We start from the raw sequence: 18,732 nt of genomic DNA, 5'->3' as shown, positions 1-18,732 counted from the left end.
TTTGATATTTTACGGTAATGTGTTAATAATTTCACACATAAGTCGCTCCTGAGTATAAGTCGCACCTCCGGCCAAACTATGAAACTTATAGTCCGAAAAATACGGTAAGCAATTTCAAGTATAAAAAATAGCTACAGCTAATGAACTACAAATATCAATACATAGGGCCGATTTAGTGTTGCCAGTCATCCTATCCCCAGGTGCATGTCTTTGGAGGTGGGAGGAAGCCGGAGTACCCGGAGGGAACCCACACAGTCACGGGGAGAACATGCAAACTCCACACAGAAAGATCCCGAGCCCGGGATTGAACTCACGACCTTCGTATTGTGAGGCATATGCGTGGTATGAAAATTAAAAACTCAACCTGTTGTGTTTGGAGGAGAAAGAATGCTGAGTTGCATCCACAAAACACCATACTTACTGTGAAGCATGGGGGTGGAAACATGTGTTGGGGCTGTTTTTCTGCAAAGGTACCTGGACGACTGATCCGTGTAAAGGAAAGCATGAATGGGGCCATGTATCGTGAGATTTTGAGAGACAAACTCCCATCAGAAAGGGCATTGAAGATGAAATGTGGGTGGGTCTTTCAGCATGATGATGATCATTGCCAACAAAGGGTATATAAAGTATTGAGGTTAACTTTTGTTATTGAGAAAGAATAGTGAACAACAGGCTGAATAAGTGTACATTATATGACGCATAAATAACCAACTGAGAACGTGCCTGGTATGTTAACGTAACATATTATGGTAAGAGTCATTCAAATAACTATAACATATAGAACATGCTATACGTTTACCAAACAATCTGTCACTCCTAATCGCTAAATCCCATGAAATCTTATACGTCTAGTCTCTTACGTGAATGAGATAAATAATATTATTTGATATTTTACGGTAATGTGTTAATAGTCCGAAAAATACGGTAAGCAATTTCAAGTATAAAAAATAGCTACAGCTAATGAACTACAAATATCAATACATAGGGCCGATTTAGTGTTGCCAGTCATCCTATCCCCAGGTGCATGTCTTTGGAGGTGGGAGGAAGCCGGAGTACCCGGAGGGAACCCACACAGTCACGGGGAGTACATGCAAACTCCACACAGAAAGATCCCGAGCCCGGGATTGAACTCACGACCTTCGTATTGTGAGGCATATGCGTGGTATGAAAATTAAATTTTTTAAACTAATTTTAGACTAATTAAACTGCTTGGTGTTTTTTCCCCTTTTTACCAGTGAGAATATTTACTGTAGCCTGCTGATAAAAGGGCAATATATAAACAAAGTGTATTATTATCTATTATATGATGTTTTTTCGTGATGTACAGTATAAGCCTTGCATTATGTGCAGAATTGGTCTTTTGGATCCTTGCTTTAAAATCCTTTTAAGAAAGTGTTCTAGGAGCAGCAAAATGATCATTTGTAAGGAGCATTAAGTTTTAAAGCTTCATTGTTATTTCCCTATCATGCTAAACGTCTGCAAAGGCTCACCCTCCACTCCTGTCCTCTTGTCCACAGGCAGCAGCATCTCCAGGCTTTTATCAGGGGGAGTCTATCATAAAACACATTCTCCGGAGCACGCAGTCGGGCCGAAAGGTGGAACAGAGTGCAGAGAAAAAGAGTCATGTGACCCGGGCTTAGTGGAATGTTTGCAAAGCTCAGTATCTTGGCTGGAATATGCTCTTTTTCCTCTTTTGTCTGGCTACTGATCCTTTTCCCTTGCCTCTAATTTGTCTCACTCACTCGGTTTTTTATAATGTTTCTGCAAGTGAGAAGTCCCAGATGTAAATACTGGGGTCACTTTATCTGCTACAAGCTGCTAGGACCCGGATTTCTTATCTAAGTCAGATAGAGGTGCTAAATAATGAAAATCTACCTTACACTTGTTTGGTAATTAATTGTCATAAACCCCCACCTCACTGTGGGAACCATACTAATTATGTATAACGAATGTCTCACTTTGATTACAATATTGCACTATAAGTGACAAACACTGTGCTGACATCACAGGCCAGATAAAGTCTGGAATTCATCATTTTCTCCGCGTCAACATTCCTCTGGATAAATCCCGAGACTCGACACAATCCAGACACTTCGGCCAAGTACAAGAGAGGAGGAGCTCTCATTGTGCCTTCAATTAGCACCATGCAGGATGAAGTCCAATTACATCATATCTTTGCTTTACGTAAACAAAGATTTTTGCACGGATTTTGTGAAAACAAAACGTTAATCTGGAGGCCAGCAGAAAAGTCATTTGGTCTCCCAAAAAACATGCAGCAAAACACGCCTCACGTGTCAGCAACCATTTCATTACCAAGGCACCATAATGTAGAGCAGGGGCGTCAGACTTGTTTGCATTGAGGCAGTGAATATATAAGCCTCGATACACAATATGCATAGGCAACGCCTTTTTATTGTCATATGTTTTACTCACAGATTGATCGATACCCTGATTTACCGTTTCAAAGTAAGTTAACGACCAGATATTGAAGTATTTATTTTTGATTACAAAATAAAGGTGCAAAACTTGCTGCATAATCAGACAATATTTAAGTGCAGAACATATGCAAATGCATGCAGTACATTTTCCTGGCAAAATTGACAGGCCATTTAAATGATGTAGCGGCGCACATAAAATGACGTGGCGGACCATTTAAGTGACGTTCCAGGAGGCACAAGACATTCAGGACTTGTTGAATTAGGTCCTGACTAGGGATGTCCGATAATGGCTTTTTGCCTATATCTGATATTCCGATATTGTCCAACTCTTTAATTACCGATACCGATATCAACCGATACCAATATCAACCGATATATACAGTCGTGGAATTAACACATTATTATGCCTAATTTGGACAACCAGGTATGGTGAAGATAAAGTACTTTTTAAAAAAATTAATAAAATGAGAAATAAATTAAAAACATTTTCTTGAATAAAAAAGAAAGTAAAACAATATAAAAACAGTTACATAGAAACTAGTAATTAATGAAAATTAGTCAAATTAACTGTTAAAGGTTAGTACTTTTAGTGGACCAGCAGCACGCACAATCATGTGTGCTTACGGACTGTATCCGTTGCAGACTGTATCGATATTGATATAAATAAAGTTGATTTGATTTGATTTATAATGTAGGAACCAGAATATTAATAAGAGAAAGAACCAACCCTTTTGTGTGAATGAGTGTGAATGGGGGAGGAAGGTATTTTGGGTTGTTGCACTAATTGTAAGTGTATCTTGTGTTTTTTTATGTTGATTTAATAATAAAAAAAACGATACCGATAATAAAAAAAAACGATACCGATCATTTCCGATATTACATTTTAACACATTTATCGGCCTGCCGATATTATCGGACATCTTTAGTCCTGACGTTAAGCAACTGAAACCTAACATTGAAACAACATGCTTTTTGACAACGTTTAATCAATGTTGGGTTCAGACTTTGATTTGACCATTGAATTTTGGCCATTTTCCAACTAACGCAAATACAATGTTGAAACAACATGCTTTTTGACAAAGTTAATTCTATGTCAATCAAAGTCAATTAGAGTTTATTTATATAGCCCTTAATCACAGGTGTCTCAAAGGGCTGCACAAGCCACAACGGCATCCTCGGCTCAGATCCCACATCAGAGCAAGAAAAAAACGCAACCCAATGGGTGCAATGGATGTCGAGTGGATCTAGTTACCGGTAATAGTGTGAGAGTCCAGTCCATAGTGGGGCCAGCAGGAGATAATCTTGAGTGGAGACAAGTCAGCAGCGCAGAGACGTCCCCAACTGATGCACAGAGGAGTGGTCCACCCCGGCTCCTGACTTTGAACAGCTAGCGCTTCTTCTGCGGTCACCTAATAACCTCTCCACGCAGGAGAGTGGGGCAGAGGAGAAAAGAGACGGCAGATCAACTGGTCTAAAAGGGGGGTCTATTTAAAGGCTAGAGTATACAAATGAGTTTTAATATGGGACTTAAATGCTTCTACTGAGGTAACATCTCTAACTGTTACCGGGAGGGCATTCCAGAGTACTGGAGCCCGAATAGAAAACGCTCTATAGCCCGCAGACTTATTTTGGGCTCTGGGAATCACTAATAAGCCGGAGTTCTTTGAATGCAGATTTCTTGCCGGGACATATGGTACAATACAATCGGCAAGATAGGATGGAGCTAGACCGTGTAGTATTTTATACGTAAGTAGTAAAACCTAAAAGTCACATCTTAAGTGCACAGGAAGCCAGTGCACGTGAGCCAGTATAGGCGTAATATGATCAAACTTTCTTGTTCTTGTCAAAAGTCTAGCAGCCGCATTTTGTACCAACTGTAATCTTTTAATGCTAGACATAGGGAGACCCGAAAATAATACGTTACAGTAATCGAGTTGTAACTAACGCATGAATAATGATCTCAGCGTCGCTGGTGGACAAAATAGAATGCATTTTTGTCAGGTTGTGACGTTGATTTGACTTTTGCAATTTGGTAATTTCCCAACCAACAACATGGATCCAACGTTAGACATCAACGTTGTCTGAATTTACAAATACAACTATTTTGCAACGTTGTTTCCAAGTCAGTTTTAAAGGACATGTACAAAGGTATAATCAACATTGTATCAATGTCTTGTCCCTGCTGTGGTGGTTGGCCTGATAAAATAATAGGGTGGACTACTTAAAATAATGTGGCGGACCACGTAAATGACGAGTCAGGCCGCATTAAAAAGAGTGTAGCGGACAACATACAGTAAATAATAGGGCTGCGAATCTTTGGGTGTCCAACGATTCGATTCAATGTCGATTCTTGGGGTCACGATTCGATTATAAATTGATTTTTTTCGATTCAAAACAATTCTCGATTCAAAAACGATATTTTTCCGATTCAAAGGGATTCTCTATTCATTCAATACATAGGATTTCAGCAGAATCTACCCCAGTCTGCTGACATGCAAGCAGAGTAGTAGATTTTTGTAAAAAGCTTTTATAAATGTAAAGGATAATGTTTTATCAACTGATTGCAATAATGTAAATTTGTTTTAACTATTAAATGAACCAAAAATATGACTTATTTTATCTTTGTGAAAATATTGGACACAGTGTGTTGTCAAGCTTATGAGATGCGATGCAAGTGTAAGCCACTGTGACACTATTCTTTTTTATTTAATTTTTTTATAAATGTCTAATGATAATGTCAATGAGGGATTTTTAATCACTGCTATGTTAAAATTGTAACTAATATTAATACTGTTGTTGATAATATTCATTTTTGTTTCACTACTTTTGGTTTGTTCTGTGTTGTGTTTGTGTCTCCTCTCAATTGCTCTGTTTATTGCAGTTCTGAGTGTTGCTGGGTCGGGTTTGGTTTTGGAATTGGATTGCATTGTTATGGTATTGCTGTGTATTGTTTTGTTGGATTAATAAAAACTTTTTTTTTTAAATAAATAAGAATAAAAATAAAATCGATTTTTGAAAAATGAGAATCGATACTGAATCGTACAACGAATGGCGATTTGAATTCGAATCGATTTTTTCCCACACTCCTAATAAATAACATGGCAGACCACTTTAAATGATGTGGTAGGACATATAAAATAATGTAGCGGACCACATTGTAACGGTACAGGTGAGAAGAAGATGGCACTGAGGCAGATAAGTGGTTTAGCCTTTGGCGTATATATTCTCAAGATGAAGTGACGTGTGTAATTAAACAAAATACTTGGGGCAAGACTAAATGGAGAGTACCGGCAAGTGTTGAAGGTGCGTGTTGAAAGGAATGCGGAAGTCCGAAGAGAACGAGGCTGGCTTGGAAGTCCGTGGCAGGTTGAGAGGTCGAGATCCGGGGAAGCAGCAAGAGGTCCATGGGAAGTTCGGGGAAAAGAGACACAGCTCGAATCCAGGGAACAGAGGGATACGTACGATACAGATGGCTACGTTCTGGCACTGGAACGCAGGACATGCTGGGGGCGGTATAGCTCGGTTGGTAGAGTGGCCGTGCCAGCAACTTGAGGGTTCCAGGTTAGATCCCCGCTTCTGCCATCCTAGTCACTGCCGTTGTGTCCTTGGGCAAGACACTTTACCCACCTGCTCCCAGTGCCACCCACATTGGTTTAAATGTAACTTAGATATTGGGTTTCACTATGTAAAAGCGCTTTGAGTCACTAGAGAAAAGCGCTATATAAATATAGTTCACTTCACTAAATAGTGTGCGGCGTCCTCATCGGCGTCAGGTGTGTTGATTGATGATTGAGAACAACCGGAGCGTGGCTGCTGCTGGAGAGGAGCGCACATGGGCGTGTCCAGAGGAAGAATGCCATAACACACATTCAATGATGTGGAGGACTACAAAAAATGGAAAGGCAGGCCACGTAAAATTATGTGGTGGACTACCGGAAAAAAACGTGGCGGACCACATAAATCTTGTGATTGGCCGCATAAAATAATGTCGCGGACCCCATTCAATGATCTGGCTTCAAAAAATGGCGTGGGGGGGGGGCACATGAAATAACGCGGCAAACCACATGAATGATGTGGTAGGCCACAAAAATGTGGAGGACCACATACAATTGTGTACCAGACCAAATAAAGTAAGTGTCTTTAAACATTAAATGAAATGGCGGACATCATATGTGGTCATTTATGTGGCCATATATGTGGCCGACCACAAAAAATGACTCGTCAGGCCACATTAACGACTGTGGAGGACCACATAAATGAAATGGCAGGCCAAGTAAATAATGTGGCACGTGACATAAAATGATGTGGCAGACCACTTGGAATAATGTGGAGGACCACATAAAATGATGTGGCGGGCCTTGATTTTGACACCTGTACTATAGAAATTGTGGAGCATTCAATAGACTGCACCTGTACTGTTGAGTCTGTCTCGGAAAACATTTGGTCCCTCATCTGAGCAGGCCTCACCAGTTCATGGACTTAGATTGGTCAGATCTAGTTTAGGACTTTGTTTTATTTTCTAATCCTGCAAACTACAAATGACCCTCAAACCCGGGCTTTGGTCGACCTTGTTCTGTGTAAATAAAGGCGTCTGTCATTTATTTTACCACTAAACCATCTCACCACAGGCCTGAAGTCTAGAATGTTTTCCCCATACAAGGAGGGCTGCAGCTGCTGAGCAAGGAGAGCTTTTTAGTGCCTTTATAAGATGCCTATAGATCCCCAAAGATAGCATTGTATTACAAAAGTCTTTTGTGCAGATCCATTAGAGGCGAAGGGACAGCTCTTGCGTTATAAAAGCGTCAAAAAGATTGAGACTTAAGCAGCTCAAATGTTTGGGCAAAATGCTGGCATTTAAAAGGGTAATTAAAAAGAGATAGCTCTTTAAATTCCTTTTCACTGAAGCCTATTAGACTAGATGAACACTTAAGAGAAAGTGCAGCAACATTAACAACCTTTCATGCTGTTATGTACACATATTGTATTTGATCATGTAGGGACATCACCTTATGAACATCTTATATCACAGTTATTCTTATTATTATCATCACGGTTGTCAAGACTAGGACTAAGGCTTGGTTTGTTCTCCCGAGGTGCAAGTGAATTGGACTGGTCATGGCGTGAAGGTAAATACATTTTTAATAATAACACTCAAAAGAACAAAAGGCGCGCTCAAGGCGGATGTACAAACTTGACTAATGAAAACAAAAGACTTGCACGGGGGAAAAAAACTATGAACAACAAAAAACACTAACTGTGGCAATAATAAACAAACTTACTTGGCATGGACATGAAGTGCGCAGAGGTGGACAGAGTGTGACAAGGGGCAAAAATGCGGGGATGTCGTCAGGACGAACAACAGAAAATGAAAAGCTTAAATAACACAGAGATGATTAACGAAAACAGGTGCGTGACTCAAAACGTGAAACAGGTGCGTGACGTGACAGGTGAAAACTAATGGTTGCTATGGTGACAAACAAGAGTGCACAATGAGTCCAAACGTGGAACAGGTGAAACTAATGGGTAATCATGCAAACAAGACAAGGGAGTGAAAAGCCAGGAACTAAACAAAACATGACTAAGACAAAAACATGATTACACAGACATGACAACGGTCTTGTGCAATGTGCGAAACAGCGATTAGTGCGCGAGCTTGCTTTTCCAGAAAAAAGTAGTATCAAGGTGAGTTTGTCAAAGTGAATTGAATGAATTGATTTACGTGGACACCAACTTAAACAAGTTGAAAAACTTATTCGGGTGTTACCATTTAGTTAATATGTACTGAACTGTGCAATCTACTAATAAAAAGTTTCAATCAATCAATCAATCAAGTGCCATAATCAATCACGGTTTTTACAATAATTTTGATTTGAAACGGTAATACAAACGGCGGTTTATAATTAATAACAGTAATTGTTACATCTTTAGTTACAAGTTAAATTAAGTGGGACAAGCGGTAGAAAATGGATTAATGGATGAATGATTTTGTAACATACAGGTATGACACATATAATTCAAAATCACTGTATTTACACTAGCACTCAAAATGATTTCTTTGTCAATTCGATTTATTTGCAACATTTTTTTTAACTTGCATTAGTTTGCAAACCATTGAAATAGTCCAACGCATACTAAATAAAGGGAGGCAAAAGCATGTAAACAAAGCAGGTAGAAGAAGGTTAAAAAAAAAGATAAACAGAGTAAAATGAAGTTAAAAATATTGAGGTAAATACAGGTAGAAGTTAAAAAGCAAGTAAAAGAAGGGCGCGAGAAGGGAAAAAATAAGTAAACAGTAAACACGGATAAAAAAAAGTAAAAAGTAAGCAAACGAAAGTAGAAGAAGGTAAAAAAAAAGGGTAAAAAAAGAAGGTAAAAGGCATGTAAAAAAGTAGCAGAAGGTAAAAAAAAGTATGTAAACATAGTAAATAAAGTTAAAAAGCAGGTAAAACAAGGTAAACATGGGTTGAAAAAAGAAAGTAAACATAAATTGAGAAGTTAAAAGAAGGTTAAAAAAAGGTAAGCATAGTCAAAATCAGGTAAAAGAAAGTAGAAGAATGTAAAAAAGTAGGTACGGTAATCATAGTAAAAGGAGGTAAAAAGCAGTTAAAAGAAGGTAAAGGTAAAAGCAAGTAGATTAACAGTAAAATAAGGCCAAAAGCAGTTGAAAGAAGGTAAAATAGTAGGGACAAATAGTAAAAGGGGGTAAAAATCAGGTAAAAGAAGAATGTAAAAAAAGGAGGTTAAAATAAAAGACAAATAAATGCAATTAGAAGGTAAAACGTAGGTAAAATAGTAAAATAAGGTAAAAAGGGAGTATATAACGGTAAGGTAAGAAGTAGGTCATCAAAGTACAAGAAGATAGAAGAAGGTAAAAAAGAAGGTACAAATAGTAAACTAAGGTAAAAAGCAGGTAAAACAAGGTAAAAACAGAAAATTTAAAAAGTAGGTAAAAATATGAAAAAAAGGTAAAAGACAAATAAAAGAAGGAAGAATGTAAAAAAAAGTAGGTAAAATAGTAAAATAAGGTAGCAAGCATTTAAAACAAGGGAGAAGGTTTTTTATTTATACAAATATAAAAATGTTTATACAATTATGCACACATCCATCCATCCATTTTCTACCGCTTATTCCCTTCGGGCTCGCGGGGGCCGCTGGAGCCTATCTCAGCTACAATCGGGCGGAAGGCGGGGTACACCCTGGACAAGTTGCCACCTCATCGCAGGGCCAACACAGATAGACAGACAACATTCACACACTAGGGACCATTTAGTGTTGCCAATCAACCTATCCCCAGGTGCATGTCTTTGGAGGTGGGAGGAAGCCGGAGTACCCGGAGGGAACCCACGCAGTCACGGGGAGAACATGCAAACTCCACACAGAAAGATCCCGAGGCCGGCATTGAACTCATGACTCCTCAGGACCTTCATATTGTGAGGCAGACGCACTAACCCCTCCTCCGCCGTGCTGCCCATTATGCACACAATACATCCGAATAATAGCAACATACAATTCCTGCATATTAAAAATATTATTTGGAGATATTTTTTCCAGTCCAATAAGGAATAAGGCCACATAATTTATAGTCGATTTGTCACTTTTCTTGCTATGTTACAGCCTTATTAATAATGAATTAATTTATCACAATAATGAAGCTGTTCAAATTTTTTGCATATGTGGTGTAATAATTCATTTTCATCCTGGGCCAAATGTAAAACCATATAAATGTATAATTGTCATTTAATATTATTATTCATTTAATTATTATCATATTGCATATGGTACACCTACAAACTGATGGAAAAAATGCTTAGCAATCAGAAGTCAAGGTGACAAGCGGAGATTAGATTAGATATTTTAGAATTCATTTCGAAAATGGGTTTTTAAAGACAAAAAAAGGTTTGAATATGTTTGTCCATCAAATACTGTTGATTTAGGAAGAAATTGTGTCGCACTAATATGGAAAAAGGCCACTAGATAAAATTTTGTTTTACAGCATTTTTACAAAAAAATTATTTTTTGTTACTATCATAATGGTGAAGCTTTTCTGAAATATTAGTAAATGTATTACTTTGTTTGAAATATATTCCTTCTAATCCTCTTATTTTCAAACTTTCTCTGTATTTACAGTGAAGAGTCGCGCCTCTGCTGCCATCTAGCGTCCGCCAGCGTGTACAACACGCTCATCCTGTTCGCCAGGTAATGTCGTCGATTGGTCGAGTCTGGGCAGGTTACAGGTAGTTCAAGGAAGCAAAGTGTTGCGAGTAAACAAGTTGTCTTTCAAGAGCGAAAAGGAGAGGAATCGCTCGGGAGCACTTCTTCTTTCATTTAAATCGTCAACATGTGGATTTTAGTCACTAAGTGGAGGAAATAGGTGGCGACGTATTTGCCCTTCGACGTTTCTAGAAGTTTTATCAGTGTCGACGTTGCGACACCTCCCTGAGCTTTATTTTCTTTTATTATGTGTCGACTTTGGCTCTTGGTGATATAAACAGCTGCTTGTGTGGAAGAGTGTGTGAGTGGATGAAACAATTTGCGGCCTATTAATGCGCCCACCGCCGGGGCATTAGTGACCATGTTGGTTCATCTTCACCACCTCTTCCTCCTCTTCCTCTTGCCCTGTGCAGAGATGGCCTGTGTCAAGAGGTCGGCACCTAAACAAGAAAGGTCACCAGAACAAGGTCAGGGATTTTCCTCACTTTATGTGACTTCATCTTATTTAAACCTGCTTATTTATGCATTTACCCAGTGTTCGTCGATGAAGGGGAGGCTCATTCGTTCCTGGGTCGTCATCTGCTGTTCAACCGGTTCGACTTTGAGATGTTCGTCCCTGGGAATTTGGAAAGGGAGTGTTTTGAGGAGGACTGCAATTATGAAGAAGCAAGGGAGGTGTTTGAGGACACACCAGCAACAGTTGAGTCCAACCATCCCCCTCAATGATGTCATTCATTGCTAGTTATTAAAGTTTGTGGGGTTTTTTTTGCAGAATGATTTCTGGAAGAAATACACGGCAGGTAAGAAAGATCATTTCAGTGTTATCAAATTAATGGTAATAGCTTAATTGCAATGTCAACGCTTGCATGAACACAATTCGTAATTTCCGAAAATTATTAGGACAGGGGCCACATGGAGGAAAATCTGTGCACACGTGGGCCAAACTATTAAAATCATGGCATTGTCCGCCCTGAGATCGGTAGGTCGTGAGCAGAGGTGGGTAGTAACGCGCTACATTTACTCCGTTACATCTACTTGAGTAACTTTTGGGATACATTGTACTTCTAAGAGTAGTTTTAATGCAACATACGTTTACTTTTACTTGAGTGTATTTATAGAGAAGAAACGCTACTTTTACTCCGCTACTTTTATCTGCATTCAGCTCGCTACTCGCTACTAATTTTTATCGATCTGTTAATGCACGCTTTGTTTGTTTTGGTCTGTCAGACAGACCTTCAAAGTGCCTGCGTTTCACCAAATACAGTCACTGGTGACGTTTCACTCCGTTCCACCAATCAGATGCAGTCACTGGTGACGTTGGACCAATCAAACAGAGCCAGGCGGTCACATGACCTGACTTAAACAAGTTGAAAAACTTATTGGGGTGTTACCATTTAGTGGTCAATTGTACGGAATATGTACTGTACTGTGCAATCTACTAATAAAAGTTTCAATCAATCAATCAAAAGTGTGAAGGAAAAAAGACACTTTTTTATTTCAACCGTACATCCCATCACAAGCCTAAAGACTGACCGCACAGTTCCTGTCTTCACAATAAAAGTGCCGCTCCATCGCACCTGCGCTTACAAAATAAGAGTCTCCGAAAGCCAGCGCAAACAAGCTAGCAAGCTACGGAGTTTGCCGCCAATGTATTTCTTGTAAAGTGTATAAAAACGAATATGGAAGCTGGACAAATAAGATGCCAAAAACCAACCACTTTCATGTGGTATTAGACAGAAAGGACGAACTTTTCTTCTCCTCCATTTGAAAACGTGGACGTTATCAGCACTACTGTCTGATTCCTATCAATGCAAGTCATCAGAATCAGGTAATACACCAACTTATATTCTTGTCTTCATGAAAGAAAGGAATCTATATCTTAAACATGCATGTATATTCATTAAAACACCTTTAACATGTAAACAAAAACGGCAAAATAAATAAATATAAATTATATACTGTATATATCAATGTATGTATATATATGATATGTGTGTGTATGTTACTCATCAGTTACTAAGTACTTGAGTAGTTTTTTCACAACATACTTTTTACTATTACTCAAGTAATTATTTGGGTGACTACTCCTTACTTTTACTTGAGTAATAAATCTCTAAAGTAACAATACTCTTACTTGAGTACAATTTCTGGCTACTCTACCCACCTCTGGTCGTGAGTTCAAACCCCGGTCGAGTCATACTTAGACTTAGACTTAGACAAACTTTAATGATCCACAAGGGAAATTGTTCAACACAGTAGCTCAGTTACAATGATAGAAAGTGTAAGGATGGAAAGGACAATGCAGGTATAAATAGACTAATATAGCGATAAAAAAATCTAACATATATACGAATATATACATAATATGTGTACAGAATAATTAATATACAGATATATTATGTCTATAACATATATACAATATATACCAATGACCATGTACAATATTACAGTATATACAGTATATGTGACAGCAGCAGCATAAAATAGAGAGTAGATCCAGCAGGAAATAGAAAATATACATTATAAACAAAGAGAAGTAGCTAACGTGTCAGGTGTCAGGTAATAGGCAGATGTCATCTATTGCTGTATGGCGAGTGATTATACAGCTGGATGGAGTGTGGAATGAAGGAGTTCTTGAATCGCACAGTGCGGGACGGAAGTTGAAGGATCGTGTTGGAGTATGAGCTCCGCTGTCCTTTAATTGTCAGGTGGAGTGGGTGGGCAGGATTGTCCATGATGGCGAGCAGTTTGTCCAATGTCCTCCTATCCCTCACAGACACAAACGCCTCTAACTGCGTGCCAATAGTTTGGCCGGCTTTCTGGATCAGTTCATCAATCCAGCTTGAGTCCCTTTTGCTGGTGTTGCTCCCCCAACCAACCACTGCAAAGTACAGTGCACTGGCCACAACAGACTGATAAAATATCTCCAACAGCTTGCTGCACACATTAAAGGACCTAAGCTTCCTCAGGAAAAAGAGTTTGCTCATGCCCTTCTTGTAAACAGCTCAGCCCAGCCCATATCGCCCAGCCCAAAGTAGGGCTGGGCGATATGGCCTTTTTTTAATATCTCGATATTTTGCCTTAGCCTTGAATGAACACTTGATGCATATAATCACAGCAGTATGATGATTCTATGTGTGTACATTAAAACATTCTTGTTGATACTGCATTAATATATGCTCTTTTCAAACTTTCATGCAGAGAAGGAAATCACAACTAAGTCAATTGACCAAAACTGTATTTATTAAACAGTTATTAAGCAGTGGCACAAACATTCATGTAGGGCTGCAACTAACAACTAATTTGATAATCGATTAATCTGTCGATTATTACTTAGATTGATCGATGAATAATCGGATAAAAGAGACAAACTACATTTCTATCCTTTCTAGTGTTTTATTGGAAAAAAACAGCATACTGGCACCATACTTATTTTGATTATTGTTTCTCAGCTGTTTGTAAATGTTGCAGTTTATAAATAAAGGTTTATAAAAAAATAAATTACAAAAAAAATAAATATATAAAAAAATTGCCCATGCGCATAGCATAGGTCCAACGAATCGATGACTAAATTAATCGCCAACTATTTATATAATTGATTTTAATTGATTAGTTATTGCAGCCCTACATTCAAGTCATTTGCAAAACAGAAAGTGCAAGATTGTCAGAGACATTTTAAAACAAGCTGTAGCGGTAAAGTCCTAGACTCTACTGCTACTGGTTGCCGAATATCAAATCAAATCAAATCAACTTTATTTATAAATGAAGCTAGTTCAGACGTGTGCAGCCGGCTAATAATCAATGTCCAGAATGATGTCCATGTTTAACCAAAATATTTATTAACATACAGTCACGTAAATCAAACTCACTTTGTAACAAAAACGGAAAATAAGCGGGAGCAAACAAATACTAGCCTGACACATTCAAAAACTGTTGCGCCTCCACTCAGCAACACCTGAGCAAGATCCCAGCCCCTCCCTAAGTAGACTGGCACTTGGCCTTGAGCCAACCCCTTTAGTAACGTCATGAATTTGACGGCCAGAAAGAGTATATGGCTCTAACACAAGCTATGAGTGCACTTTTGTGCATGATGTCACTAAGATGACATATCAAAACAACACTAAATTAAAGTGCACTTTTTGTACAGAACGCCACTACAATATTTTAAAACAAATAAAATGCACTTTTTTGCATGATGTCACACAATATATTTCAACAACTTTCAAATAAAAATGAGCTGCATAATAGGAAATCAAATAGTGTATGTCCTTCGCTATGTGGTAGGTTCCTGCGGACGTTATCTCCTTCTGTTGTTGACAATTTTTTTCATACGGTGTTGATGTGGAAATGGTTTCTTTGGCATTTTGTTGGTGTGGCACGGAACGGAGATGTTGACATGCGGAGTAAGCACTCTTCATTCTCTTACGGGTGACTTTTCAAATGATGCTACACATTAGCAGTAATGCTACTTTTTGTAGCAACGCTTTTGCCCCACACTTGACAAATTACGGTTGTCTGTTCGACATTTTCCCACTTGAAGCCAAACCACCGCCAGACGATGGACCCCCTGCTGATTTTCTTGGGAATTAATTCTTCCTTCATTTGTTACCAGATTCGCACCTTCTTTCTCTCGTATTACCACTTGCACCACAGCTAACGTTACCCATGCCGCTACCTCTCTGCTCCGCGAGGGTGTATACGTATGTGACGTATGTAAGAAGGTGCGCTTGTTTTATGTCTCTGTGAGAAGGAGATAAAACAAAGAGTGAGAAGAGCCTGTAGTGTAATGCCCGCAGCTAAAAGCAACTGCGTGAGAACGTATACTCGAATATCACGATATAGTCATTTTCTATATCGCACAGAGACAAACAGAGACAAAACCCCTACACCAAAGACTATAAAAATGGGACCCATTACCTCCCTGCTTGGCACTCAGCATCAAGTATTGGAATTGGGGGTTAGATCACCAAAAATTATTTCTGGTGCGAGCACCGCTGCTGCTCACTGCTCCCCTCACCTCCCAGGGGGTGTTTAAGGGTGATGGGTCAAATGCAGAGAATAATTTCACCACACCTAGTGTGTGTGTGTGTGTGTGTGTGTGTGTGTGTGTGTGTGTGTGTGTGTGTGTGTGTGTGACTATCAATGGTACTTTAACTTTTTTAACTTTATTAAAATTAAAAAATAAAGACAACTTCAGATTGTTTTCTTTGTCTTACTTTGGCCAAAAATAGAACAACGGCGTGGCGCAGTGAAAGAGTGGCCGTGCGCGACCCGAGGGTCCCTGGTTCAATCCCCACCTAGTACCAACCTCGTCATGTCCGTTGTGTCCTGAGCAAGACACTTCACCCTTGCTCCTGATGGGTGCTGGTTAGCGCCTTGCATGGCAGCTCCCTCCATCAGTGTGTGAATGGAAATGTTGTATTTTTTGTTTGTTTTGTTATTCCATTATGCTTCAATCCCTCTCTTTTTTTTCCCCCTCTTGCTCACAATACACCTGTGCGTCACATAGCGCTCACGTAAACACCATACGCTCTCTCTCTCTCTCTCTTTCTTTCGGTAAACCAACATGTTTACTATTTTACTTTCTTGTTTTCCTTTTTATGTCACTTATTTCACTACCTGTTTAATCCACCACTTTCTTCTTTTCTTTTTATGTTATGCTTTTTGTTTTGTTTTTCTCTTTCTATTTCTCCACCTGTTGTGTGTCCCCTTGTTGTCATCAGCATTTACACTCACAGCTAATACATGCACAACTATACACACTCTGCACACCTACATATATGCATGATAGGTTTACATTTAGATACAGACATGCATTATTTACACATAAAGTACACACATACATCCACACACTTAGTTACAGTCTAGTTTAGTATGTCCACTATACAGTTTGTCACTTGGAATGTGCGTGGTGTCGGGTCAAAGGAAAAAAATATAAAAATTCTTAATCATTTGAAGAGCATGCAAGCAGACATTGCTTTACTACAAGAGACTCACCTCTCCAAGTCCGATACCTCAAAACTGCATTCATCGCAATACCCACACACATACCTTGCTAGTTACAACTCCAAACAGAGAGGCGTAGCCATTCTCATAAGTAGAAAGGTCAACTTTACAGTTCATAACTCCATTACTGACATAGAGGGAAGATACATAATTCTTAATATTTCTATTGACGGGAGAAACTTATGTATCGCCAACATTTATGGTCCAAATGTTGATGACCCCTCCTTTTTTCACACTTTCTTCTCTTCACTTTCTCCTCACTCAAACCACTGCTTGATTCTAGGAGGGGACCTCAATTTAGTATTTAATCCAAATATAGATCGGTCCAGAGTGACTGGGAGTCACCGTGAGTCTCAGTCAGTGGTAATACTTAAGCAATATATGAAGGATTATGGTCTTTGCGATGCCTGGCGTTCTTATCACCGCACTCTTAGGGAATACACTTATTTTTCTCCAGTTCACCACTCATTCTCTCGCATTGATTACTTTTTAACTAGTAGCTCAATTTTATCTGACATCTCAAACATTCACATCCATCCTATCATCATCAGTGACCATGCACCTGTCTCACTTTCCCTCACCAACAAAACTATCACTGCACCTATCAAACAATGGAGACTTAATACATCATTACTAAAGGACCCAGACTTCCTAAACTATTTTGAGAAAGAATGGACAGATTTTTTAGATTTTAATGATCAACCAGAAATCACGGCGTGCGTTCTCTGGGAGACGGCAAAAGTAGTTATGCGAGGAAAAATTATTTCTTATTCATCATACAAGAAAAAAAAGGAACGTTTACTAGAGCAGGAACTTGAAAATGAAATAAAAATATTAGAATTAGCTTATGCGAATTCACAACATGATCACACTCTGAACAAACTGAGAAAACTCAAATTAGATTTAAGAGAAATAATTGATAAGAAAAGTCAATTCCTGCTCCAGAGGTTACGCTTAGAAAAATTTGAACATGACAATAAACCAAGCAAATATTTGGCTAACCAACTAAAATTAAACAAAGAAAAAAACTCTATACCATCCATCAAGGATTCAGCTGGGAACATTACACACGTTCCTGAGGAAATTAACTCCATCTTTAGAGACTTTTACAGAAATTTGTATACACCCCAGATTGACCCATCTCTTTCAGACATTGAGACATTTCTCAATGGTATAGACTTACCTAAATTGAATACAAGGCAGGTATCAAATTTAGATCTTGCTATTTCTGTAGGCGAACTACACGATGCTCTTCAACAGATGCCAAACAATAAGGCTCCAGGGCCTGATGGGTTCCCTGTGGAGTTCTACAAAACATTCTGGTCACTGCTAGCTCCGATATTTACGAAAATGGCTTTAGAGATTAAAGAAAACTCATTCCTTCCTCCAAATATGAACTCTGCCACGATCAGTCTCTTGCTAAAACCTGATAAAGACCCAACACTTCCATCCAGTTACCGGCCAATCTCCCTGATTAATGCTGATCTTAAAATTATCTGCAAAGTATTAGCTCAAAGATTAGAAAAAGTCACTCCATATATAGTACATCCTGATCAAACAGGTTTCATCAAAGAGAGACAATCGTCCAACAATGTTCGCCGTCTACTCAATGTGATAGACTATTCTGTTATTCATAATCTAAAAACAGCTGTTGTTTCATTAGATGCTGAAAAAGCATTTGATAGAGTGAACTGGAATTTTCTTCTAGCTACTCTACAGAAATTTGGATTTGGAGACTCATTTATAGAATGGATTAAGGTCCTATATAGTTTTCCTACAGCTTCGGTTAGAACGAACAGCCAAATATCTCCAAGGTTTAATCTTATGAGGGGCACAAGGCAAGGGTGTCCACTTTCTCCGTCACTGTTTGCTATATTTATTGAACCTCTTGCAACCGCTATTCGACAGCATGCAAATATTAAAGGCATCCATACCGCAACCGTTCATCATAAAATAAGCCTTTATGCTGATGATGTATTACTTTTCTTACAAAATCCACATTCTTCTCTTCAAGATACAATCTCACTTATCAATAAATTCAGTTCTATTTCAGATTACTCCATCAACTGGTCCAAAT

The 18,732-nt window shown here is 38.7% G+C and overlaps 1 protein-coding gene across 2 annotated transcripts in view; it reads left to right on the top strand.

Annotated features, from left to right (window-relative positions):
* Positions 1–10,650: 10,650 nt before the first annotated feature.
* Positions 10,651–18,732, top strand: part of prrg4 (proline rich Gla (G-carboxyglutamic acid) 4 (transmembrane)) — a 25,814-nt gene continuing 17,732 nt past the window's right edge. Inside the window, exons 1-4 of one of the 2 annotated variants that reach the window (XM_061964223.1) lie at positions 10,651–10,950; positions 11,063–11,116; positions 11,185–11,348; positions 11,422–11,449. In XM_061964223.1, coding sequence (XP_061820207.1) covers positions 11,065–11,116; positions 11,185–11,348; positions 11,422–11,449 — 244 coding nt within the window. In that variant the 5' untranslated portion in view covers positions 10,651–10,950; positions 11,063–11,064. Of the gene's footprint in view, positions 11,117–11,184; positions 11,349–11,421; positions 11,450–18,732 lie in introns of both variants that reach the window. The other variant, XM_061964222.1, reaches the window with a different exon arrangement.

The sequence above is a fragment of the Nerophis lumbriciformis genome, linkage group LG06 (assembly GCF_033978685.3).
Source record: "Nerophis lumbriciformis linkage group LG06, RoL_Nlum_v2.1, whole genome shotgun sequence".
In the NCBI taxonomy this organism is placed as follows: Eukaryota; Metazoa; Chordata; class Actinopteri; order Syngnathiformes; family Syngnathidae; genus Nerophis; species Nerophis lumbriciformis.
The sequence above is the reverse complement of the archived record's forward strand: the minus strand, read 5'-3'. Positions and strand labels throughout refer to the sequence as shown.